The sequence below is a fragment of the Callithrix jacchus genome, chromosome 1 (assembly GCF_049354715.1).
Source record: "Callithrix jacchus isolate 240 chromosome 1, calJac240_pri, whole genome shotgun sequence".
NCBI lineage: Eukaryota > Metazoa > Chordata > Mammalia > Primates > Cebidae > Callithrix > Callithrix jacchus.
The window spans coordinates 187,934,067-187,959,892 of NC_133502.1; the positions used below are offsets into that span (position 1 = coordinate 187,934,067).

Genomic DNA, 25,826 nt, shown 5'->3' on the forward strand with positions numbered 1-25,826 from the left:
TGGACAAAAGGGGCATGATCCCAGCACCCTCAGGGAGAGGGGGAGACCCTGCAAGTCCTGTCTGTGCAGCATTCCTTTCTCCCAGGCAGGGGTCTCATGACCCACGCAGTCAGACAAGGTAGATCGGAGAATTTTTCCTTTTGCTTTTTGAGGTAGGTCCTCACTTTGTTGCCCAGGCTGGAGTGCAGTGGCGCAGTCACAGCTCACTACAGCCTCTACCTCCTGGGTTCAAGCGATCCTTCTACCTAACCCTCCTGAGTAGCTGGCACTACAGATGTAAACCACCATGCCCAGCTAGTGTTTTTATTTTTTATTTTTTGTAGGGACAATGTCTTGCTGTGCTGTGCAGGCTGGTCTTGAACTTCTGGCCTCAAGCAGTCCTCCTACCTCGGCCTCCCAAAGTGCTGGGATTACAGGCATGAGCCACTGTGCCCAGGCCAGGGAATTTCTTCATGGTCAGCTCCAAGACAGAAAGACAGAGGAAGATTCAAGTACATTTCTGTTTATATGGCCTGCCTTGGGAAGAAAAAGGAGCAGGTGAAAGGGAGGGCAGGAGAAGGTCAGAGAGAAGGAGAGACAGATGCTGTTTCTGAGCCCTGCTTCTGAGGCCTGGAGTGCTCCAATGTTATGACAAAAGACTGTGAAAAGAGCTAGGGGAATCATGAGCCAGGAGCCACAGATGAAAACCTCCATGTATCCTAATATTGTAGCATGCTTCCATGTAGTTCCCACCAGACCAAGCTAATAGCTCTAGACCAGTCAGTGTCCTTTGTGTCTTCTCTGAATCAATAACCAACCTCAGATATAACCACTGTTCTCACCTCTGTCACTCCAGTTTAGTTTAGCCCATTCTTGAACCTCATGCCAATGGGACATACAGGATTGTACTGCAGAGGGCCTTGGGGTGGGTTGACACTGTGTCATTGTCTGTGGGACTTGGCATGCTGCATCTAGCAGTTCATTCTTTTTCATTGCTGCTGTCTAGTGTCCCATGGTCACAACTTATTCATTCTATTGCTGATGGATATTTGTGTTTCCAAGTTACTTTATGAGTGACGTGGCCAAGATTGTTCTAGAACCTGTGTACTGGTAGGCAAGCACTGGCTCCCCTCGGGTGTCTCCCAGGATAGTTCCAGGATCATGGGCTATATACACAGCTTTATTAGATACTGGGCAGATGTCGTTTTCTCATCTTGGCTGGCAGGCCATTCCCCCAACCTATCACTCCTGTGTAAACTGCCAGGTTCGGCCTCTAGAAGCCTCAGGCTGAGTCACTCAGTGGTTACAGCCCCTGAGCCTCTTCCATAACAGGCGCTGGGTTCTGTTCTCCTAAAAGCTTTGTGAAGCATCCTGGCCCCTCTGAGAATCAGAGCCAACTGGCCTGTGCCCAGCACGGGGGATTCAGGCTGAGACTATGCGGGGCCCCGCCCTCCTCTCCCAGACTCGAGTCACCCTGGGCCCCACCTGGGGCTCTTGAGCCCCTTCTTGGGCAGCAGGCATTGACCCAAGTACAGGGCTGGGCGCTTGGGCTTCCTCTGAGCACCACTTGTGGGGGCTTCTCCCCTCCAGGCACCAGCTTGCTGCAGGAGGTGGTCTACTTGGTGAGCCAGGGCGCGGACCCTGATGAGATCGGCTTGATGAACATCGACGAGCAGCTCCCGGTCCTGGAATATCCACAGCCAGGCCTGGACATCATCAAGGTACCTGGGGCCAGCGGCACCTGTTCCAGCACCGCTTTAGGGTATTTCTGCAGTTACCCCCGTTGAGTGACAGTTGCTTCTGAGGGCTCTGTGGGTTAGGGGAGAGCAGATAGCCTGGAGAGAACCTGGCAGGCCTGAGCTGCAGTGACCTGGAACCTGATCAGGGTGTGAGTGACCCGTCAGCATCAGGGAGTCTGCGAGGTGGAAAGGAAGTCGATGCCTGGGGGGCAAAGGGCTGAGGGGCCATTCGGGGGGAACAGGCCCTGGGCCTCCCCCTCACTTTTCCCTGGAGGCCCTCCTCTGAGGGAACTGAGTAGGTTGCATTTGCATCAGATATTTGGTATCAAGATTGAAATAAATGTTACCCCAGAGCCCTGCCCCCCACCCCTTAGACACCCAGAGGCCCCTGACTCCATCTGCTGAACCTCTTTAGTTCCAGCCTCCAACCTGAATGTTCATAACTGCAGCCTCCGCCACGCCTGTCCCCATCCCTCTAGAGCAGCGTTCTGAAACCCATTTCCGAGAGTGCCGTGTCATAAGGCCCTTGTGGCCCTCCATGGCCCCTCTCTGCACCCCAGCCTCTCAGCTCTGAGTGGCCACCTTGCTCTCCTTGTCCATGTGGAACCGTCTAAGAGGCGTTCAGTACTTTTGTGCCGAGGCACTGCTCTTGGCATTGGGCTGCAGTGACTGACAGCCTCAGGCCTCAGCCTCTCAGCCCAGGAAGCCATAGTGGTTAGACAGTGATCAGCACTGGGAGGGGAGCAGATCGGGAGAGGACTGGCAAGTCTCCCATGGAGATGTCTAAGGCAGGTCCTGAGCAGAGGGCCTGGTGAGCAGAGACCTCACAGTGCCAGGGGCCCAGCCCTCCAGAGCAGGAGGCAAGCCTGGGGACTGCAGGCACCAGTCCCGGGCTCTTTAGCTGCATGAAGGCTGGGCCCATTCCTAGGGCAACTGGGAAGACAGGCTCTGAGCAGAGGGGCATGGTGCTGACTGTGGCTTACAGGACCACCCTGGCTGCTGATAGGAAGGCCTGAGGGGCAGGTGGGAGCAGCAAGCGTATCAGGCTAGGTTGCTGTGTGGTCCAGTGCCAGCCTGGCGGCACCCACTGGGCCTGCTGCCTCTGCTGCCCTCCGATGCCACTCCAAGCCAGGCCAGTACCTCCCAGGCCCTCTGAGCAGACCCTGTGGCTGTGGCTATAAGTGGACTCCCCAGGCCAAGGACAGGGACCCCCAGGGTCCAGCCAGGATGTGCTCATGTCTCAAACGTTTGTTTCAGGTGACAAGGGAAGCTGTCCTGGCTGGGTCAGAGAACCTCTCTGGGAGAGGGGACCAGGGAATGATAGACTTGCCTCCTCTTGCTCTGACCCCTCCCCTTTCCTGGCCCTGCCTTTCCCTCTGACCCCCAACCTTCTCCCCTGGGCCCCACCCCTTCCCTCATCCTCTGGTCCTTCTCCCCCTGCCTCACCCGTCCCCTTGGCTCTCACCCCTCCCTCTTACCCTGCTGCTCTCCTGGCTCTTCCCATTCCCTAGACCCACCTTTCCCTCTGATATCTGCCTCTTCTGAACGCCACCCCTTCTTTCCTCCTCTGGCCGCCCCCTCTTGGCCTCACTCCTCCCTTGCTCTCACCTCTGCCTCTGACCTGCCTCTCCCTCCGACTCCATGCAGGAACTGACTTCTCCCCGCCTCATCAAGAGCCACCTGCCCTACCGCTTTCTGCCCTCCGACCTCCACAATGGGGACTCCAAGGTAAGCTGCCACCTCCTCTACCTCCCGAGATGTGTCCCCAAGAGGAGCCCAAGGCCTCTGTGCCACACACATGCAGGTCCCTGGCACTTACCTGGCCTCGGAGGCTGTCTTCCCAAGGATCCCAGTGTGAAGATCCCTTCCGAGGTCGTCTTGGGTCATGCGTCTCTAGCATTTTACCCAAGTTTTTAATGTTGGTTTTCCCTCACAATTGAACACGGCAGTGGCCAGCCTAAGCCTGCCTTGGGACCAGATTCTCTTTGTTTTTCAACTGCATCAAATGCCAAGGCCTGTGGTTCTTTTTTTTTTTTGGATATGGGAGTCTTACTCTGTTGCTCAGGCTGGAATGCAATGGCGCAGTGTCAGCTCACTGCAATCTCTGCCTCCCGGGTTCAAGCGATTCTCCCGCCTCAGCCTCCTGAGTAGCTGGGATTACAGGTGTGCACCACCATGCCTTGTATTTTTAGTGGAGATGGGGTTTCACCATGTTGGCCAGGCTGGTCTCGAATTCCTGACCTTGTGATCTGCCCATCTCAGCCTCCCAACATGCTGGGATTCCAGGCGTGAGCCATCGCACCCGGCAAGTAATTATCCTGGCCGGCACTACTGTGTGGACAAGGGTAGGTACTTTGCTGCTGAAACAGTGAAACAGCACCCGGCAGCTGTGCACATGGCCCCAAACTGGATGTTGGAAGCAGGTGTTGGTTTGTGAGGTGCACCAGCAGCCACAGCGGGCTGGCTTGTATCGGGTGGTCCTGCCTGGGAGGGAAGGAGCCATGAACTCACCCTGCTCCTGTCGCCCACAGGTCATCTACATGGCTCGCAACCCCAAGGACCTGGTGGTGTCTTATTACCAGTTCCACCGCTCTCTGCGGACCATGAGCTACCGAGGCACCTTCCAAGAATTCTGCCGGAGGTTTATGAATGACAAGTGTGAGTGTTACAGCCTGTGGCATGCTAGAACAGGAGTGGTGTGTTGCATGGGCAGCCTGGCAGGTGCTCAGTGCTTCCCCACCTCGGTCTCTAGTTCTGACAGTGACCACGTAGGTCAGGCCCTCAGTCCACTTCACAGATGAAGACACTGAGGCTGAGGGCGTCATGAGCATGGCTAAAATTGTAGAGCTGGCGTGTGGCCGAGCAGGTCCATCTGACCCCAGAGCCTTTCTCTTCTGCCACGCTGTTGGGGTGTCTGAGAAGTTCCCCAGTTAAAACATCCCTCCTTCCTGCCTAGGTTCCAAACAAGGGAGAGAGTGAAAACAGTAAAAATGGAGGTCCAGGTATCACTGCTGCTAGTGATAGAGGCTGGTGTGGAGACTAGCTAAGGGTGACAGGCATGGGCCTTTGGCTGAACTCAGGCACAGGCAGGCAAGTCGCCGGGGCAGGGCACACTTGTGCCCAAAGGGAAGAGGACAGTCTGGCCGAGAGTGCTGGCTGCTGTTTTCTGGCTTCCGTTCCAGCCCCTGTGGAGGAGCGAGGCTGGGTTCCACCCTACCCTGCTCCCACGGAAGGTGGGACCAGGACCCTCTCTGGGTCCCACAAGCTCCCAGTCTTTACTCATGTGCCCCGCTGGGCTGCCTGTCCCTTGGGAGTGGTGGCAGGAGCTCCTCAGTGCGCTTCTGTTCCTGCCTTCCGGAGGGGCCTCCCCATGCCAGACATAGCTTTGGGGGTCTTGGGACAGAAAGTGAGCAGTGTAGGGTGTGCAGGCAGAGGGGCTTGAAACGTGCTATCACTGCACTTTAATTAAATTTGCACTGAGACTCTTCCCTGCCCAAGGCCGAAAATACACTTTCTGTTTTCTTTCCCAGCTGAAGTCATGCTCAGCCGTATTGTTGAGTGTGGCTTCTCAGGGCTTCTGCAGAGGAGTTATGTGACAAGGTTAGGATGGAGATCCTGGAACGTAATGCCCCTGAGTTTAAGTGGAGCTTAGGGCAGTGAGGCTGGAGCTGCTGCCGGGCCTGGCTGAAGGAGACTTCTGACAGGGTGGTGCTTGCAGTTTAAAAACCCATGGGTGCCTCAAAGCCCTGGAGTGATTCTGTTTACTGCCCTGAGCCTCTGCTTCCACTGTGCCAGCTGAGAGTTGGCCCTGCCTGCAAGGGGCAGGAGGCCCCAGACCTGAGGCTCCCTGAGTCTGCTCCAGGCCTCTGTCCAGTGTCTCTTCCCCAGCTTTCTGGCCTTGGCACCTGCCCTTGTGATCCACTTGGCTTTCGGAGCAACCACTCATGGACTTCTGAAACCATTTCCTGGGGTCCAGCATGGACTCTGCTCTCTGCAGAGCATGGGGACAACACCCATAAATGGCCAGAGGCTGCCACATTCAGACCAGCAGGTGGAAGAGGCTACAAACTTCTTGCTCAGGCCAGAGCAGTTAAAACTTACGTTAATAGAGGGCTCTTCATGTCGCTAATCCCAGGCCTGTCCTCCACAGAGTGCAAGGTCACACACACGTGCCTTGGTGACAGCAGACCCTCAGACAGGCCCACTTCTCAAGCCTGTGTTCCATCCTTCATTGTCACTCCATGAGTGCACACATCCTGAGGGACCTCCCTGCCTGATGTCCTGAAGAAATTGGAAACAAACATTCACAGAAATCCTGAAAGCACACCATGTCTAGGCAGGCTGGGCTCAGAGGCCACGGCACAGGGCGGCGCAGGGGACCTGCGTAAACAACCTTGCAGATGGCAACCATGCTCTGCACGCCTCAGGGCACAGGGCTCTGGAGGCAGGTGACAGGCTCCCTGTGACACCCGCGGTGGGAGGGCGCTGTATAGACAGGCTCCCTGTGACACCCGCGGTGGGAGGGCGCTGTGTAGACAGGCTCCCTGTGACACCCGCGGTGGGAGGGCGCTGTGTAGACAGGCTCCCTGTGACACCCGCGGTGGGAGGGCGCTGTGTAGACAGGCTCCCTGTGACACCCGCGGTGGGAGGGCGCTGTGTAGACAGGCTCCCTGTGACATCTGCGGTGGGAGGGCGCTGTGTAGACAGGCTCCCTGTGACACCCGCGGTGGGAGGACGCTGTGTAGACAGGCTCCCTGTGACACCCGCGGTGTGAGGACGCTGTGTAGACAGGCTCCCTGTGACACCCGCGGTGTGAGGACGCTGTGTAGACAGGCTCCCTGTGACACCCGCGGTGTGAGGACGCTGTGTAGACAGGCTCCCTGTGACACCCGCGGTGGGAGGACGCTGTGTAGACAGGCTCCCTGTGACACCCGCGGTGGGAGGACGCTGTGTAGACAGGCTCCCTGTGACACCCGCGGTGTGGCACATAGCTTCTGTGTCCGTGTCCTCCCTGGGGTGGGCAGTGACATTTTGTTATTGTTAGTATTTCAGGTGGACAATTGCCTTCCCTTTCACAGAGAAGCGTGGAGCCCAGGGAAAGGTGTGGAGGGCCCAGCACCCCCTGTTCCTCTCAGGCATTCCCGTGGGAAGCCTCACTACTCAGCAGTCCGCCACTGATTCCTCTCCCTGATGCTGCTCTGGGGACTGGGTGCACTTGCTCCACGCAGCAGCACAGGACCACGTGTGCAGTCCTTCATGCCTGGCTTCTCCCAGAGTCCTAAAACTCTTTCCCGTGCACCTCCATGTCACCAAGATGCCTGTTTTTGACATCTTCTCGCATTCTTCCTTGGAATGAAGTGGGGTTTTTACCTTCCATGTTTGCAGGGCCATTTGACTCTTCCTCCTGCCCCAGGGGCTCATCTACGTGGACTTAGATCCCCCCGGACAGGCCAGCAGTCAGGCGCCTTGGGCATCCCTGTCTGGGCCCCTGTGATCTGTTTGCTTACTTGGGCAAGTCTTTTTCCTTCTCTGGACTCAGCTTTATTCTGCAGAAAGTGGAGGTTTGGGTGGGGCGTGGGTGCAGCTCCTTTCTGGGAATCCTCAGGCAACCTGGGGGCAGGGCCCAGCAGAGGAATCTCTGGGCCTCATCCAGTGAGCCACTTCCCACTGCTCAGCAGAGTCCGCCCCGCACTGGCCAGACATCCTTAATGGACGCCTTCCTCTCTGTCATATGGAGGTCCCCTTGGAAGAAACCCTCAGTGTGGGCAGGATATGTGGCCAGAAGGAGAGGATTTGTGCTTTTTATAAAGAACCCTGCATGGCTAGGTGCGATGGCTCATGCCTGTAATCCCAGCACTTTGGGAGGCTGAGGTGGGTGAATCACGAGGTCAGGAGTTCAAGACCAGCTTGACCAACATGGAGAAACGTCTCTACTAAAAATACAGAATTAGCCAGGCATGGTGACGCATGCCTGTAATCCCAGCTACTCGGGAGGCTGAGGCAGGAGAATCATTTGAACCCTGGAGGCGGAGGTTGCAGTGAGCTGAGATCATGCCATTGCACTCCAGCCTGGGTAACAAGAGTGAAACTCCGTCTCAAAAAAAAAGAACACTGCAAAGCGGGTTGGAAACCCCATAAGTTGGTCCCTGCCTGTGTGCCCCACCCTACACCAGGGGCTCTGAGGCAGCTTGGGTCACGCAGGAAGCGCAGGGCTCAGGTGTGGGTGCGGGAGCACTGGCCTCTTGGAGGTCAAGACAGGACTCCATGCCCGTCTTCAGCTTTCAGGTCCCGTGGAGAGTTCCTCTGTTTACTGAGGCTACTGCCTGTGGCCTCCTGCCCAGCAAGGCCCCATGTTCTGGATCTGTCCTTCAGCTCCTGCACCCTACTCTGCCCCCACCAGCAAACTAGTGGCCTGTGCCTCTCTGGGCTTTGTTCTCTTCCCGGCGACCACTTGTTACGGGGATAAAGTGACGGGCACTGTTGCGGGCTACTCCCAGGTACCGTGGAGACCACCTTCTCAGAGGCTGTCACTCCCATGGTCAGGCGTTCAAGGCGTGTTGAAGGTGGGAGGGCTGGGATGGCTCAGGACATGAGTGCCTCGGGGCCTTTGCCAGGCTTCTCTGCAGGGATTGTGATGTCCTCATTTGCAAGACTTGTCTGCAGGGATCATGATGTCCTCATCACAGCTGTGTGGCGGCGGGAGGGCTGCCCTGTGGGGTGGGGATGACCTCATGTGCTTGCTTCTCCTGCCCAGCTGTGGCTCATCCTTTCCCCTGTGTCCGCAGTGGGCTACGGCTCATGGTTTGAGCATGTGCAGGAGTTCTGGGAGCACCGCATGGACTCGAACGTGCTTTTTCTCAAGTATGAAGACATGCATCGGGTGAGTGCTGCTGCCCTGGCCCTCGGCCAGCCTGGAGCTACTGATGTGAGAGCCCTTTCCAGTGGGCATGCGGGAGGAGGAGGAGGAGCCTGAGGAGGGACAGAAGAGGGGGTGGGACAGTCCATGGGCTGGAGTAGGGTTGGAGATATGGGGAGCAGCCTCTCAAAGCATGAGATGGACTGGGGCAGCAATGCCGTGCAAGGCTCAGGGACCCAGGAAGGTGGGCATGGGGAGGGGACTGGGGCTTGGCTTATCAGGGGGCCTTTGGAGTGCTGTATAGTGGCGGTTGATAGGGCATTGAGAGGCCAGCGTCTGCAGTGAAACAAGGCAGCTTGTAGCTTGGGGAGCCTGGGTCACCACAGAAGAGACCGAGCATTTTCTAGGTGTTGGGAGGAGGCGGGAGCTGGGGGAGGAGTTGAAAAGGACAAATGGGACAAGGTCCTTGTCCAGGCAGAGGCAGGAAGGTTTGGAGGCTGGAGCCTGGGCAGAGGGGCTGTGGTGGCGGGGGCAGGGCAGGCAGGAGACACCTGTGGCCTGGCCTTTGGAAAAGAGGAGAGAGGATGGGGTGCAGGTGTGGACTGCGAGCTGGTTCCAGGAGGTGGAGGCCTGAGCCCCCGCTGGGAAACCATGTCGGTATAGGGAACAGACAAGGCCAGGCTATGGGGCTGCTAGTGCCAGTGGCTGACAGACAAGCAGGTTTAGGTTGAGTAGCAGCCCGTGGGAGCTGGGATGGGGAGAAGGTCGGCCTGTAGACAGAAAGGAGAGTGAGTGTGAGGGAGGGTGAGCCAGTGCTGGGGGTGGAGGTTAGAAGCCCAGGGGCAAGAAAGCCGGCCTTGTGCTTCTCCCACACCTGCAGGAAGACTCCAGACCTGACTGAACAGAGCCGCGGGAGGTCCCCTATGGCGCTGAGGTGGGGTGTATGTCTTGTGGCCCTGGGGTGGGGCATGTGCCTTGTGTTTGCTGCTGTGACTTTTGGGTTTCTTTGTGCCCTTGCACCTGGTCCTGTGGTTCACACGGGCCAGGTTGACCTTCGCAGGAGCGTGGGCTTTCGGGGCTTGCTTGGTGTGCAGGAAGGACCCCATCTGTGGGTCTGCTGCCAGCTGGCGCATGCTGTAGGTTTCCCGAATGGGACCATGGCTGTGTCACCATGAGGAAAGAGTGAGGTCATGCAGTCGTCCAGGGTCACACACATCATGGAGCCAACTGCTGGGTGAGCCTGTCTGACTCCATGCGTGGACCTCCCACCCCCCTCTCTGCCTCTTGTCCACACAGCTTGAGACAGAGCCACATTTAGGGTCCCTGCTTATGCCCAGAGGACGGCGTAGTAGAGGTGAGGTGTGGTCCAGGCAGGTTGGAGCGCTGGTGCTACTGCTGACCTCTGTGGAGCCACTGGCCATGGTTTCCTTTGGTGCCAGGGAACAGTGCGGGCTCTGGACATGGGCTGCTCAGGCAAAGTCCTGACCACTCCAAGCCTCTGTGGAGTGGGGAGATGACAGCACCACCGTCACGGTGTGGCCAGAAGGACTGTGTGAGCAGCGCCTCTGTGCAGGCCTGGCACTGGCCCGCCTGCCTGTACGTTTTTGTGGAGGTACCATGCACAGTGAGGGGTACTTCACACACATGCCGGGCTTGACAGCTTTTTACCTGTTACTTCCAGACAGTCACCTTCCAGATCCAGAACATTCCAGCTTCTTGCAGTTGACACCCCTGCTTTCCAGAGGCCACTGCGCGCTCTGACCTCCCTCAGCGGAGCTCGGCGTGGTGTGCTTTGGAGCCTCTGCCGGGTGTGGGATTCTCCTGTGTGTTGCTGTCTGGCTTCTGCGCAGACCGTGAGGCTCCTCCACCTGTGGTGCAGAGCTCTGTTCTCCTCCTTGCTGTGGTCGGTCTGCATTGCAGCGTGAAGAGACCACAGCTTCTGTAGCCAGCTCTGTGGGGTGCGCAGGTCGTTTTCATTTTGGGGTGGTCACGAATAAAGTCTCCGTGAACGCTGAGTCTCGGTGGGCGTCAGCGTTGGTGCTTACTGGGCCCACGCCCAGGAACGGAATTCTGGGGCACTGGGTGTGTGTCTGTCAGCTGGTCACGATTATGCCACCTGTGACAGCTTTATGCCACCTGTGACAGCCACATGGCATTGGACACACACTGCCCAGGGCCGGTGAGGGCCCCAGCATGAGAGGGTGAACAGGAAAAGCACCCAGCCTGGCCCGCAGCACACAGCTGTGGGGCAGCTGTGGGGGCAGCAGTTTCTTCCTGGAGCTTCAACTTCCTCAGTGATGGGGGACTGAAGTTTTAAAGTCCGAACACACACTTTCTTCCAAGGCCCGAGGGAAGTTCATTGTTCTCTGCCCAGTGAAAGTGGTCAGACCTGTTGCTTTCAGTCCATCGGGGTCAAGGCCACCAGCCCTGCCTGCACCTTTCAGAGCCGCTGGGGCCAGTGCCGAGACTTTATTTTCTCCCAAAGCCGGGCTGAGTGACTAAATGCTATTCCTAGGACAGTCAGCATTTTACTTTGGGTTTATTCTTTCTTTTTTTTTTTTTTTTTTAATTTTTTATTGGATTATAGGTTTTGGGGTACATGAGCAGAGCATGCAAGACAGTTGCGTAGGTACACACATGGCAGTGTGCTTTGCTTTTCTTCTCCCCTTCACCCACATTTGGCATTTCTCCCCAGGCTATCCCTCCCCACCTCCCCCTCCCACTGGCCCTCCCCTTTTCCCCAACTTCAGCAATGGCTTGTTTTAATGGAGATTACGTGACTGTAATCACATTTTTAGGAATTAATATTGTTTACCTCTTACTCCAGAAAACTAGCCCTGAGTGCCCCTGGTTTTCTCCAGGACTGTGGTGTGTGTCAGTGTGTTCTCACCCCGGGTTTGAGAGGGATGCTTCCTGCCGGAGCCCTCACGGCCTGGGCTCCATGGCGCCGCAATTACCGTGGCTTTTCCCACGAGCCAGGCACTGTGCCAGGCACTGTGCCAGGCACCCCCAGTATTCCCCACTTCATCCACGCAGTCACGTTGCAGGGTGTTCTTACCAGTTGCGGGTGGGACGCTAGTACCTGCCAGTGCCAAGGCTCGACCCAGACATGCTGGCTCTGTGCCATGCTGTGCAGCCTCTTGCTGCTGAGCATCGTGAGTTCCAGGTGGGAATGCGAGGCTCAGTGGGGCGAGTGGGCTGTCACCTGCTGGCCAACCTGGGTGCTGCCTGATCCCTGCTGGGTTTCATAACCAGCATTCGTCCTGTGGCATGTTGCTGGACGCAGCCTGGCAGCACCACCCCTTCCTCCGAGATGGACGTCACACTGACAGTGAGCTGCCCCACGAAGATTCTGCTGGCCGCTCCAGCAGGCTGATTTTTTCTTTTCGGTAGAATACTTGGTGGCAGGGCAAGGGAAAGGGAGCTCTTTTTATTCCTCGGCTTTCTCTGATAATTGTTCCTCTGACTCTGAGTCAAACCCCGTGCTTGGGCTGCACCCCGCCCCTCCCTGTGGGAGGCAGTGCGAGGCCAGAATCAGACCCTGCAACAGCTGCTGCCGGAGTCCAGCACGCTGTGGGATTCAGGGAGGAGCTGACACTCACAACAGCCGTCAGAGGATGTTTTAAGGTTTCGGAAGTGCTGCATTACAGAAATGAAATCGTCTTTTCACTGGCTTTCCTATGCTAATTTGCTTTACAAACCTTACAGAGAGGAAACAGCCTCCAGCATTTTCCTAATGGGAACCAAGGCACCTCTAGGTGACAGCTCAGGGTTCTGAGAAGATGAGGTGCCTCCTTATCTCCTGGAGAGAGGGTGGTGAGGGGTGGGGGACTGGGGGGTGGCCCCTCTAGACTGTTAGCCATGTCAGTGACATTCCGCTATCAGGCGTGGTAAAATAATGGGGCAGGGTACAACAGGCGTGACAGAATCTTGCCTGTGTTGAAGCGAGCTTCCTTCCCAGTGCGGGGATGTCTGGAGACCTGAGGGGCCTCCCCGTGCTCCCAAAGGCCAGCCCAGACTCCAGCTGAGAGGCAGCAGGAAGGGAAAGAGGAGCCCATTAGGTCTTGGTCCTCACAAGAACCAAGTTCTGAAATATGTGTTTTACTTCTTGCTGCTGTTAAAATTTAACCACAGCTCTATTAAGACCTCACGTCTGCTCCCTGGAGGGCCAGGTTTTGAATTCAAGATCTCCCCTTGAGAGCTGAGCATGCTTTGGCAATTTCTTAACCTTTTAGTGTTATTTCCAGACAAGGCTGATGTCAGCTTTGTTGTGAGCATTAAGTAAGGAAGGCCGAGTGTAAAAAATTACCAGTGTGTGCCCAGTTTGGAGTCATATCCAGTAAAAGGTCCCGCCTCTGATGGGCTGCTCTGCTCTCTGCACTTGTCTTCCAGGACCTGGTGACGATGGTGGAGCAGCTGGCCAGATTCCTGGGGGTGTCCTGTGATAAGGCCCAGCTGGAGGCCCTGACGGAGCACTGCCACCAGCTGGTCGACCAGTGCTGCAACGCGGAGGCCCTGCCCGTGGGCCGGGGTACGTGCCCCACCCCTCCTCCCGCCAGGCACTCCCTGCTCCAGCCAGGCTGCTTTCTCTGCCAGCTTGCCCTCCCTGCTCTCCCCTTACAGCTGTCCATAGCTAGCCATGGCCTGTGCTCTGTAGCTGGTGTCTGTGGATGGCACGGTGCTCATGGAGTGACGGAGTGCCCTGCCAGCTCTTGTTTGCCTTGCCTCCAAGCAAACAGTGTTTTCATTTGGAGAAGTGTGTTTCAGGCTTTGTGGGTGAGATATTTCCGAGTGGGGCCCATTCCCAGATGGCCTGAAATCAAATGCCCCACAGAGCAGATCCAAGGGATGACATTCCAAAGCGTGCCGAAGGGTTTCTCGGTCTCTAACTGACTTGTGGGAGGGTTAAATGAAGTGGATGGGAAGACAGTTCCCACATCAGGAGACACCGTTTTCCTTCCTTCACTGAATGGACACTGAGCGAGCATCCTCCAGGTGCAGGCAGTACAGATGGGGCCCAGCCCCACCTCGGGGTGGTGCGCTTAAGCACACGGTACCAGGCTAAGCTGCTGCACAGAGGGAGGCCAGTCCTTGCTCTTGGTGGCAAGTGACAGTGGGCATGAGGCAGCTGGAGATGGGGACAGTGGTCCTGACACGAATCCTCCCTGGATCCACCTGGGTTGCTCCCCCTGTCCTTAAGGGCGTGTAGCATTCGGCCCTGATGGTGGAGAGCCCAGGCTTTAAAACCCCTGAATCCCGGGGTGCTGGCTTTGGCTTTAGGAGGCTGCCTCTTAGTAAGTATGAACCTCATGGACACTTGAGGAGAGGTTTGAGGGGAGGGCCCAGATGTGTGGATAGGTCTTCAGCAGCAGCCCCCATAAGATGGAGTGGGAGATGCCTGGGGCAGATTCGAGAATTCCCAGGCTCCAGCTCAGCCCTGCTGCCCTCCGGGAACGCTACTTAGGTCAGGCCTTGAGCTTCTGCAGCTGTTTGTTCTTCTCGGAAAAGGGGCTGATCATGGCTAAGAGCTGTGCAGAAGGTCAGTGCAAAGTGCCTTCTTTGTAAGGGCAGAGCAGTGGACTCCTTCAGGACGAAGTTAGCTGAACCAAAATACCTCTCCACTTATTTCCTGGCTGCATCTTCATAAATATTTATTATTTAACATTTATTTGCTCCTTTTTAGTTTTGCTTTTGCTGTGTTTTGTTATCCTTGGATGTGACCTTCTCCAAAATACCCCTTGTGGTTCATGTGTGTGGCGAAGCAGCGTGGAGAACATACTGTGTGCCCATATGCTCCTTCCCTTGAGTTTGCTTTCTCACGGTTTACCTTGGTTTTGCTTTATTTCAGTTCTTCGATTTGTTTTCTTTTAGCACATTGCCTCTTTGCTCGGAAGATCTCCTTGAGTTGGTGAGAATGCAGGGCCGAGTAGCCAGCTGCATTGCTTAGATTTCATTCATGTCACAGCATAAATTGTCTTGATTCCAAATCCTATACCAGGTGGGTGACTCCTCTGATTAGCGCTCAGCTGTCTCAGCTGAGAAAAATAATCATGGGAAAATATAGTTTGGTTGCACTAGTAGCTTTAGTACCTTCTAATTCTGTCCCTTAGGTATCGTTAAAGGGTTGCAAGAATTTTTTTCTCTCTCCAACATTGATAATTTTTTGTTACCAAAGAGAAAATCTGTGTCACGTTGGGCATTTTAGCTTACATTTGCAGGGTTGCAGTTTCACACCTGAGGTCCTGCCCAGACAAGCACCAGTGTTAGTAATGGAGCTAATGAAGGAAGTTTGCTGGAGACAGAGCTCTGATCTCAGAGGTGCTGACAATGGAAAGAATCCTAAACGAGCAGTTCTTTAAAAACAGGGAAGCAGTACTCGGGTGATGTACTCACAGCTCCCGTAACTGGGAAGTTCAGACATCTTCACAGTCACCGTTTCTATTGGACCAGACCAACCTAAGGTTTTATATTCACAGTGGGAGCAAGGGCTTCTCGTCATTTTTAGCTCTCTTGCTTTTCCAAAGCCTTCATAAACCAGCACAGACCAGTGCCCGCAGCTTAGCCCACGGCTCAACCATCCTTTGTGGCTTCCAGGAAGAGGTCTGGGTTTCTGACCAAGTCTGGGATAGAGCAGCTGGGGGCCGTGCCCACACTCATTATATTGTTGACTAAGGGAATTCTCACTGCAGGGCACATTTTGCATCTAGTCTCTAAAGCTAGCTAATGCTGCGACTGTTTTATTCACTTTAAATTCCTCCCCAGGGTTTGCGAGGGCAGGCTCCTTGAAATTCTCACCTTCGGCCCAGTCAAGAGGGCTTCCTACCTGCTGTAAAATTTTCTGCACCCTGGATGATTTTTTTTTTTTTTCCTTTTCAAATTCTCCCGAAGCCAATGACGCCTTGGTGGCGCTGTTGAGCTTCGAGTGAATAATGGCGGGGGGGACAGCCAGAGCTGCCTGCGATGCCCTGAGCAGGGCACTCCCGTGGCAGATCATACTCCTTCCTGGGATATTTATTAAACACCGGCCACGTGCCAGGTGCCGTTCTAGGTGCTGGGACTCAACACTGAACAGGAGTAGAGTCTCCCTGGCAGGCCCCAGTGAGGGGTACAGAAGGGCACCCGGAGGTGGTTGTGGCTCCCTGCACCACAGCCTCAGAGGGAAGCTGGTGCAGGTCATGTTTTGCCAGATCTAGTAGTTTCACAAATGTTAGGCGATCCACCTGGTCTGTAGCTCAGATGGCCCTTCCTGCCCCTATAGGCCAAGTTCAGAGGGGTCCAGGAATAGATCTGGAATGTTCCAGATCCATTTCCAAGGCTTCCTTTAGTTCAGTAGCTGCCCTGACAGCAAGTGGCCACCGCAGTTGTTCTCTTGTTTGCATTTCAGGGAGAGTTGGGCTGTGGAAGGACATCTTCACTGTCTCCATGAACGAGAAGTTTGACTTGGTGTATAAACAGAAGATGGGAAAGTGTGACCTCACGTTTGACTTTTATTTATAATAAAGAAACAACAACCTGCATGCTCACAATACCCAGACACTGTACTAGCCAAAAGTCCTTGTATGCATTCATTTATTACTTGCTGGACAAACTCGAAGCAGCGTGTGAAACAGCGGGGAAGGGAAGAGCGGCGGGAGCGGAGGGAGTGTGGTGATTCCCAACCCAGAGCAGCTGTCTCGCCTCTAGACCGTGCAGCCTCTCCGTGTCTGAATACAAATAGTCTCCACATTGCCGTTCCGAGGGCCTGGACTGCAAGGATAAAGCCTGTAATATATGCAACTAGAATGTCTGCCTTTTCAACCCCATATTATTTATTGTATTTTATAGAGCTTTTCACTGGAAATCTACATAAATGTCAGTAAACCAAATAAAAGTTCATTTCCAAGGGGAATCAGGAGCGAGCCACACCCGAATGGTAGAAAGATCTCAGGGTTAACTTTATTTTTGTAGTTTTATTATCTAAGGCACAGCCATTCTGTTCTCACTTGGTTCTGAGGTGATGGTGGGAACAGAGGATGCGCTGGGTATGTTGGGGGGATCTGGACACTTTATTCTGATGGAGTTCACTTCTTCAGAACCTTCCTGAAATAAAGCAGAAACCATTCACTAGGTCTTCAGAAAGGATGTCCCTCTGCCAGAGACTTCCAGCGGGTGGCTCCAAAGGCCCAAGACTAGGGGCCCGCGGGACATGTGCTGAGGGAAGCTGCCAGGTGAGGCCAGCAGATGGGAGTCTCATGCAGTCAGGAACATTTGCATGCAGTAAGCGGAGAGTCGGCCACCAAAGGACTGAGTTGCGATCAGAATTTGAGCTTAATTCCGCAGCTTTACTTTTGTTTCCCGAAGTGATGGCCTACTAGCTGGCAAGCAGATGCTTAATGGTTAATTTCCAAAAACCCCGGGTCTTTATCATTCAGTTTGTTCTGTGCACCCGAGGCACTAGGCTGTGGGAGAGCCATTTTGCGAGTGTAGCCCTGTTTCACTTGGATCAGGTTGGCACAGCCGACTTCATGTCTGTCCACCTCGTCCCTCCGCGTATCTGTGGGAGTAAAGGTGAGGTGTTTATTGCTTCACTGCCTAATTTTCTGGCCCAAAGTCGCTGAAGTGATGGAGACACGGGGGCCAGCAGCCAGCCAACCCCGTGGGGACGGGGGCTGTCTCTGTTATTCATATGGCTGGGAAGCACCCAAAGTGGTGGTCAGGAGGGTTGCTGCTATGGAAGGGGTCTCCGTTCTTGGTGCTGTCTTTGAAACGGGTGCAGAGAGGAGCTTGTGTTTTTGTTTGTAAAGGGGAGAAGCATGGCCAGGCAGGTGGCACGTGGCATTGCACGGTGGGCTCAGCAGCACCTTGCCTGTGTTTCTGTGAGGGAGGCTGCTTTCTGTGAAATTTCATTTCTATTTTTCTATTTTTAGTACTGTATGGATGTTACTGAGCACTACACATGATCCTTCTGTGCTTGCTTGCATCTTTAATAAAGACACATTCCCGTGGCATTGCGTGGAGCGTGTGTGCTGGGGGGGCAGAGGGGGCCCCTGCCGTGGTGCCCTCGGCGCTTGGGACAGCATGAGTGTGGGCCCCATTGACAGCCCATTCCCTGGGGTTGACAGCAGAGGGAAACAGGTCTGTGTTGGGCTTTGATGAAGTAGCATTCAGACTTGCCAAGGGGTCATTTCTCCCCATTATTTCACTCAAATTCAGACTTTCGAGGGCGTCAGTTACCCCCCATTTCCTCATTAATCTCTGATCACTTCTATAAATGGGGGTGGAGGAGAAAGGAGAAATGCATGGGGAGAGGTGGGTGCACCTTGGTCCAGGTGTGGGCAACTCCCAGTCAGCCTGCCTGGGGGCCCGTGCCCAGCATTGCGCACTGGTGCCCGAGGCCAGCCCGCCAATTGCGCTTCCCCACTGGGAATTCCAGTCTGTCTTGCTGATTTCTTGTGGAAGGAAAGTCCAGGGCATTGCTTTCCTTGAGAAAGCTTGAGCCTTCCAAAACTTATGTTTACTGTCAAATGAACTACTACTTCCAGGTCCCAGGTGAAATCCTAGACATTATTTCGGCACCTAGAATTGACACAGACCCTGAGCTAATTAATCAAGTGTCTGGTCTGCTGTGTCCTAGAGGGCTTGCCCTCTTGTCATGTGTTAACCACATGTCATCAAGCAGCCAGGATACAGTCAGTGCACCTGGAGCCCAGGCAGTGCCGATTCAGCCACGTCTGCTCATCCCTGCACGGTTCATGTTACACCTCGCTTTATGGAGCCGGTCATTCGACCGCACCTGCTCCATGCCAGGCGCTGTTCCAGGCACTGAGGATGTGGCAGTGGGCAGAGAAAGCCCTGCCTCCGTGGAGTTTGCATTCCAGTGGGGGAAACAGGCGACAGAACCCAAGATGAATTCAGGCTCAAGCATGCTGTAAGGGGACAGGGAACATACCCGTGAAAGAATGGGGGCGGGTGGCCTCTGAGGAGATGGCCCGGCTGTAGCTGGGTGGGCAGTGTGCTGGCAGGCGCTTGGTTTTGGAAGGGTGGCCACGAGCCAGCTGGAGGGCTTCACATACAGGTCATGAGATTTCAGCTTTTGTACTAAGATAGGAAGCCTTGGGAGGGCTTACTCAGAAGAACGCCACCTGCTTTGCATTTTTAGAAGTTCCCCTGGCTGCTGTGTGGGTAGACCTCAGGGGCATGAGCGAGGGAACCTTTGTCCCGGCTGTGAGTCACTACATCTGCAAAGTGGGGCGGGGACTATCTGAGAGCATCTCCAAGGTTCCCTAGGGGTCTGTGGTCTCTGGTCTTTGTGTGCTGGCTTCTGAGCATGGTTCCTGCTGTGCTCACCTGGAGCTAAGGCAGGGAAAACAAGCCAAGGCAAATGGTGCCCTGAGAACCCCGAGGTAGACAGGGTCGGGAGGAGGGAGCCACTGGGCTGGCTCGATGGCATGGGGTGTGGGGTCTGAGCTGCGTCCTGAGGGTGAGGAACACCTGGACAGGCAGGGAATGGGCGACAGTCCTGGGCAGCCCTCGGCCTAGTCCCTTTACACAACAATCCACCACGGCAGCCTCGAATGTCAGAGCCCTCTAAGTGTAAGCCAGTGATTGCCTGCGTTTTCATTTCACAGACCAATTGAGATTCCGCACGTGTGTGTGTGTACATACATACTTTTTGCCAAGCAAGTCCCTGAACTCTCAAATGGTGGCCTTCAACTGCGGCCCCTGCCCGGGCTGGGCATGCGTCGCCCTCCTCCTGACTGGGCTCTGACACCAACTCGTTTGGTCAGCAGATTCCACGGCTTTCTGACCTGAAGCAGGTAAGTCACTTCCTCTGGTCCAGAGTCACAATTTACACAGTGGTGATCATCACTGTCCTGCTCACGTCAGAGGATTGTTCTAACAATGGTGACACTCCTTTGTGAGAATAAATAAAATGAGTCTGTGTCAGCCCTGCTCCCTGCCAGCCCACCAGGGCCCAGGGTGGCCAAGCTGCATTTGTCAGCAGGTGGTGGGGAGGTGTGTGAGCACTGCTAGGTGGGCATCCACGATGTCCCCAGCACTGCAGAGAGGGATCCCCTCAGGTACAGGCGCCACCATGCACAGGACCTGTCCTGGGAGATCTTAGTGGAGATCTGTTTTTACCCACCTCTCTAGGCCGTGGGGCATTGCTGTTTGTGGTGGAAGGAGGGAGCCTCGGGTGTCCGGCAGCTCTGCCTGGCCAACTCCGTTCTCCACAGAGTTTGGCTCCATTCCTGCCCATCGACATCCCCTTCTACTCTATTGTACAATGTGCATTTTCAGATGGGGAGGGCCCCTGGGTCAGGTGGCCCAGCATTACCCAGCTGAGGAACAGCCTCTGTGACACCCCTGGCAAGGGACATCCTGTCTCTGGTAAGCTCACCAGCTCCTGGAACAGCCCTTCCACTCGGAGCCACCCTCGGCAGCTGCTACCACAGCCAGGGTCCTCAGGACGATCACTTCCCTCACCTGAGCTGCCCAGCCCTGCCTCCTCTGCCGGGCAAGCATGTCCCCCATGCTCCCCAGTGGTCCCTGCTTTCTCACTGCCCCACCTCAGTGTTGTGTGGTTGTCTCCCTCAGAGACAGGGATGTCCAGAGAGTAGGGACTGTACGTCAGGTTTTCCTGTCCCTGCTTGGCCCACAGAGGCTGCATCTTCCCAGACGAGACCCAGGCTGGGCTCCTGTCTCCTCACCCTGGCCCCCCACTTCCTGCCATTGCCCCCATTTCCATAGTGACGTTTCCTTACTGCCAGTGGCCCAGGTCCCAGTCCTTCCTACAAGTGCAGCCTGGCTCGTGTTCTTCCCCACTGTCTGCAACGTCCTTTCCGAGGTCACTGGCTCTCCAATTCCAGGCACAGCTGTGTTTCTGGTGCCCTTCCTTCAACCCTTCTTTCTCTGTCCCAAGCCCAAAAATGTGATTCCCATGGAGCTGCTGAGATCCTTGGCACCCCCATCTCCCCCTCTCTTCCTGCATCTCTTGGGCATTTAGGAGCACCTGCTCTGCAAGGCCCTGTGCTGAGTCCTGGTGACCTGGCCTTGGTCTTCTGCCCCTTCTAATCGAGTTCCCCTCCATTCCGTTCCCTTGGGGCTCTGCTCTGGCGATTGCCCACAGCCTTATGGAAGGAGGCCTGGTGAGGCAGCAGAGGACCTGGGCTCCAAAGTCCTGACTTTGTCCCTGGTTGGCTGTATGACCTGGGCACATCCCCCGTCTTCTCTCAGCCTGTCTCTATATCTGTCACATGGCCTCCAAGGTTTCTTCTAGTTGTCAGTCTCCAGTTGATGGCTAAATGGGCTTTCCTGGCATCCCTGGCAACACGCTGCTTTGCCTGTTTAAACACACACCTCCATAACAAACGGGCAAACAAAAGGGGCGGGGTGGACAGTCGGCACCACAGAGATTCCAAGCAGGTGGCTTCAGGGAGGCTGCTTAGCGTGAGGAGTACATATGAGCTGAGGCTGGAAACGGGGCAGGAGTCAGGGAGGGCACATACCAGGTGGGAAGAAACAACATGCCCAAATGAGGACAGAACCCTTCCCTGCTGCTCGGGCGCCAGCTTTGGTGCCACTCTGCCCCTATCTGTGGGACTGCAGGGAGGGCCCCTTTCATCTCATAATGAAGAGGTCACAGACCAGGTGTCTTAAAATTCCACCCAGCAGGAGCATGCTGTGCCTCTTAAGTGTGGTCACACCATCCATCAACTCAGTGCCAGAGAGGAGTTGATGGGTGTGGGAGACGCCGACTTTTCAGCCGATGACAGGCTGGGCCGGCAGGAGCAGAGACAGCCCAAGGCAGAAGCACCTGCCACACAGCGTGGGCCACGGGCACTGTCTCCAAGGCGTGCTGAGCCTTTGCCAAATCCACACATCAAACGACAATTTGATTCTCACACTTGGATCCCTGAATGCTAGCTGGCACTGAATGTCTGAGCTGCAGCCCTTAAATCTGTCTCCTCACCACTGAGGAAAGGAGTCTGTGCTCTATTAAAAGCATTTTTTAAAAACCAGAGAATGCTAAATGTGTTTGAAAAATAAAAATCGACCAAAAAATTACATTTTCTCCCTCTTTAGAGTTGTTATCTTTACATGTATTTGTGGTGCTGGGGACCAGCTGGGAATGGAAGTCTGAAGATAGTGTGAGCAAGGCCCTGCCTACAGAGTCAGACTGCATGGGAGCCAGCCGGAGCCCCTTCCCCAGTCCACGCATCCCCCAACACTGAAGTGAATGGCTCAGGGCCCTTTCCCCCAGTGTTTCCCTCTCGCAGGTCACCCCTTTACAATCCATAGTACATGCAATACCCAGATGGGGAAATAATCTCTCAGATCCATTTGGTGGCCTGGCGCCCATCTCACTGCCACAGAACCATGGCTGTCTGCACCCTCTGTGTCCCATGTATACACTTCCCTCCGCCTGGGTTGCTGTTCCCCTGCTTGACCCGGCTTACCCTGATTCAGTGCATTCCAGGCACGACCTACTCTAAGAAGCCCTCTGCCAATGGTGGGGGCTCAGAGTTCCACTTTTGCTTAATATTACACTTCTCTTAACATATCCCGGATACACAGCCATCTGCCAGGAAAGCTTCTTGAGGCCAGGGCTATGTCTCTCTCACTTTCCTTGGCGTCAGGAAGTTAGCACAGAAGTAGTGCTCCGTAAAGCCGGATGGTTGGAGCACTCCCAGCATCTCACAGATCCAGCCTGGCCGTGTCACATCAGCTGTGTCCAGCTGCCTCCACTGGCTACATACTTGGAAGGCTCTCTCTGGCCCAGCCACATGGCTCGCTCTGAGCTGCCCTTCTAACGTTCGCTTCCCTAACAGTGATGGACTGTTCAGCCCCTTGGAAAGCCTTCCCTGCCATCTGTAAGTGCTGCCAATCCATGTCCACCACCTGCCTCAGGCTGGTTTAAAAACTCAATCTCCTGGGGGCCGCCATGAATGAATCCCAGCTCACTGCCAACCTGGACACACCTAGGCTTCAGTGTTTTGCCAGAGGCCTTAGGGGTTGGCCAGATTGGGCAAATAGGCTGATTTTTTTCTCTTTTTTTTGAGACAGTCTCCCTCTGTCGCCCAGGCTGGAGTGCAGTGGTGCGATCTTGGCTCACTGCAACCTCCGCCTCTCAGGTTCAAGCAATTCTCCTGCCTCAGCGTCCCCAAGTATCTGGGACTACAGGCGTGTGCCAGCATGCCTGGCTAATTTTTTGTATTTTTAGTAGAGATGGAGTTTCACCGTGTTAGCCAGGATGGTCTTGATCTCCTGACCTTGTGATCCACCCACCTCAGCCTCCCAAAGTGCTGGGATTACAGGTGTGAACTGCCACACCCAGCCTGACAGGCTGATTTTCAATGGGTGGTGGTGGCCGCCTCCATCCTGGGTCTCTACCATGCAGGGACTCTGCAGAGGAAGAGAAAGCCAGATCATTCCTTGGCCCACAGAAGGAGTGACCGCATATCCTCACTCCCATCATGAGATGAAATGCGGCAGCACATACATTTTTCCTTAGACGTGTGCCAGGAGTTGCAGTCTTGCATTCTGAAAGCGTGATGATTCCCCAGAATGGTGTATCGTTTGCATTTGTTAACTGCTTTCAAGTTTTCTTTCCTGAGTAGCTATTTCTAGCCCCAAGTAGGCTGTGAGCAGAGTCTGTGCCTCATTCATCCCTCTGTCCCCATACTGCGCACTCATTCCTAACAGGTAATCCGTAAATGCTTGTTACCTAACTAAAGGCAAATTAAATGCTAAACAGCACTAATGACAAGCTGTTGTGAGATCCAGGCTCTCCGTGAAGAGAATTACTTGCGGTTGTCAGGGGCCTGCCTGTTGCCCAGGTGTAGGAGGAAACACAAAACTGCTCTTCCCGACTGCTTCTCGATTCCAGAGGTGGGGCGTTCTTCTAAGATTGCTGCAATATAATGTTTGGAGAGCAGGATTCATTAAAATTCTTTTTTTTTTTTTTTTTTTGAAACAGAATCTTACTCTGTCACCCAGGCTGGAGCACAGTAGCACAATCTTAGCTCACTTTAACCTTCACCTCCTGGTGTTCAAGTGATTCTCCTGACTCAGCCTCCTAAGTAGCTGGGATTACAGGTGCCTGCCACCACACTTGGCTAATTTTTGTATATTTAGTGGTGATGGGGTTTCACCATGTTGGCCAGGCTGATCTTGAACTCCTGACCTCAGGTGATCCACCTGCCTCAGCTTCCAAAGTGCTGGGATTATGGGCATGAGCCACTGTGCCCCGCAGGGATTCATTAAAATTCTAAATACCGGTGTTTGACACCATGGAATCTTGTTCAGGAGCAACGAAAGTGGATTTGATTCTTGTTTCCATGAAAGGAAACAAGCAGTAGCTATTGAAGGAAATTAAGAACTTAATAGTAGATCAGTCCCTTAAAGGAGGATGAGAACATGCCAAGGTGCCGTGCTGAGCCGGGGGAGGGCCCCTCTCCAGGGAGGAGCCTCAAACAGATCCTCAAGGGGCCCCGTTTACAAGTAATAATCAATTATTTGTAGTGACAGTGTTTAAAATGTGCAATTTAGTTTCTGGCTGATTGAACTAAAACGAGCAGCTGCGTCATCTGTCAAGGTAAATATTCGAGAGAGAAAGCATCTATTTTAGTAAAGAAAAAATAACCACAGTAGCTTTTCCAAAAGAGCTACTTATACCTCATTTATTTTTATGTCATATTTTTTTTTTCCTCCTCAGGACAGCTGAGGAGAGAGTCTTGTCTCCATTTTATGAGGCTACCAAAAGGACAGCAGTCAGGGAAGCAGATTTCTCCGGGAGGGAGAGGCTCTCTGCTTCCATGTGGACGAATGACACCTCCCTGCCCTGCGCTTGCTCTTCCTCCCTTCTTTATTAATAGACATGGTGGAAACAGTACTTAACTTCTTAGGGGCTAATCAGCCCCTGCTGTTTATTTCTCCACATGAAGGCATAATCTCCATTCAAAACATCATCACTGATGCCTGTGAAATAATTACATACTCGAGCTTACAGCCCAGTCTCTCAGGTGTACAGAATTGTGGTGAAAACCAGCTCCAAGCCCTCAACGCCTGCAGGGTGGGCAGAGGATGATTGCCATACAGCTCTCCATGATCCCAGAGTTTCTTCTTGACTACTGAGGGAGTGAGCCATCTGTTGGATATCAGTGTAAAGGTGGCAGGGTGCCTAAGAGCAAGCTCCCTGGGTTCTCATTCTGCTCCTAACCCTGATTGAAAGTGTGTCCTTGAACAAAATGCTCTGTGTGCCTCAATTTCCTATCCGTACAATGGGAATAACCACAGCACCTACCTCACAGGGCTGCTGTGAAGACAAATGAAATACATACCCAGGATGGGTGAGTGTAAAGTACATACCCAGGATGGGAGTGCCTGGCAAAGGGAGGTGCTCCATAGGGTCGGCGACAACAATTACTATCATTCACATGATAATTCACTCACAGTCATAATTCAATCATTTAGCGAACACCAATGGAATGGATGCCTACTGTGGATATGGGTGGAGGCTGAGGCTACACGGTGGGCAAAGCAGGCGAGCGCCAGTCCTCACGGGGCAGTCTCCGCGAGCAGACGAGCGGACCCAGTGATGAGACCCCGCTACCTGTTGGCGCAATGCGAGTCCCCATCAGTGCTCACCCTAACGAAGGGCGCAGGATGCGTTAGGGGCTTTGCAGACTTGACTCGCCAATCCTGACCACAGGCCCCAGTGGGCATGCCTAGCCTTTTACAGATGGAGAGTCCGCTTCTCAGAGCAGGGGGTTGGCTTCCCCCGGCCACAAGGCCCTAGGCAGTTCGGTGGGACTCGGCCAAACGCCCAGCTCGTGCTAAAGCCCATGTAACAGACACCCATTCCCAAGACACCGGTCGCCCAAGTTCCCGCTCCCTGGGGGACGAAACTTCCGGCGGAAATTTTTCCGGGGGCGGAGCCGCAGAGCTGGACCTGGTCCCGCGCCCTCCTCGCTCATCTTAGCTGACCAATCATCACACTGCTTCTTGCCAGGCGCACAGGCTCATTCTCCAATCAGCAACTGTCGTCGTCACTCGGGGAACGGCGTCTTAGAGACGCCGAATGGGCAGCGCCTCTGAGACCCCTCGACTTGGGGTCCGCGCACATAGGTGCCGGCCCAGTTAGGCGGAGAATCCAGGAGGGGGCCCGGGTAAGGCTGCATTCGGGGTGGCCACTCGCGAGCGACAGGCCGAGGAGGGGCTGGGCGGGCGGGCAGCTCCTAGGGTCTCACTGCTCTGAGGAGGCCGGCGCT

At 54.6% G+C, this 25,826-nt stretch overlaps 2 protein-coding genes and 1 long non-coding RNA gene across 15 annotated transcripts in view; 2 read left to right on the forward strand and 1 right to left on the reverse strand.

Moving 5' to 3' along the window:
* SULT4A1 (sulfotransferase family 4A member 1) overlaps window positions 1–17,561 on the forward strand; it is a 33,632-nt gene extending 16,071 nt beyond the window's left edge. The window contains exons 2-8 of one of the 2 annotated variants that reach the window (XR_013520804.1): window positions 1,570–1,700; window positions 3,366–3,446; window positions 4,250–4,376; window positions 8,504–8,598; window positions 12,967–13,105; window positions 14,446–14,572; window positions 15,959–17,561. Coding sequence is in view for 1 of the 2 variants with exons in the window: in XM_008979930.4 (XP_008978178.2) it covers window positions 1,570–1,700; window positions 3,366–3,446; window positions 4,250–4,376; window positions 8,504–8,598; window positions 12,967–13,105; window positions 15,959–16,071 (686 nt within the window). In the remaining variant the exon portion in view is untranslated. The remainder of the gene's footprint in view (window positions 1–1,569; window positions 1,701–3,365; window positions 3,447–4,249; window positions 4,377–8,503; window positions 8,599–12,966; window positions 13,106–14,445; window positions 14,573–15,958) is intronic. The other variant, XM_008979930.4, reaches the window with a different exon arrangement.
* On the reverse strand, window positions 16,485–25,471 carry LOC118145789 (uncharacterized). The gene is made up of 3 exons (XR_013520808.1): window positions 24,925–25,471; window positions 23,057–23,467; window positions 16,485–22,959 (listed from the first exon to the last, which is right to left on the reverse strand). It is a non-coding gene; the product is annotated as an uncharacterized LOC118145789 (long non-coding RNA).
* A 132-nt stretch (window positions 25,472–25,603) lies between these two features.
* EFCAB6 (EF-hand calcium binding domain 6) overlaps window positions 25,604–25,826 on the forward strand; it is a 304,726-nt gene continuing 304,503 nt past the window's right edge. For all 12 annotated transcript variants that reach the window (XM_017964036.4, XM_035265359.3, XM_035265349.3 and 9 more), the window contains exon 1: window positions 25,604–25,724. The gene's annotated coding sequence lies outside the window, so the exon portion shown is untranslated. The remainder of the gene's footprint in view (window positions 25,725–25,826) is intronic.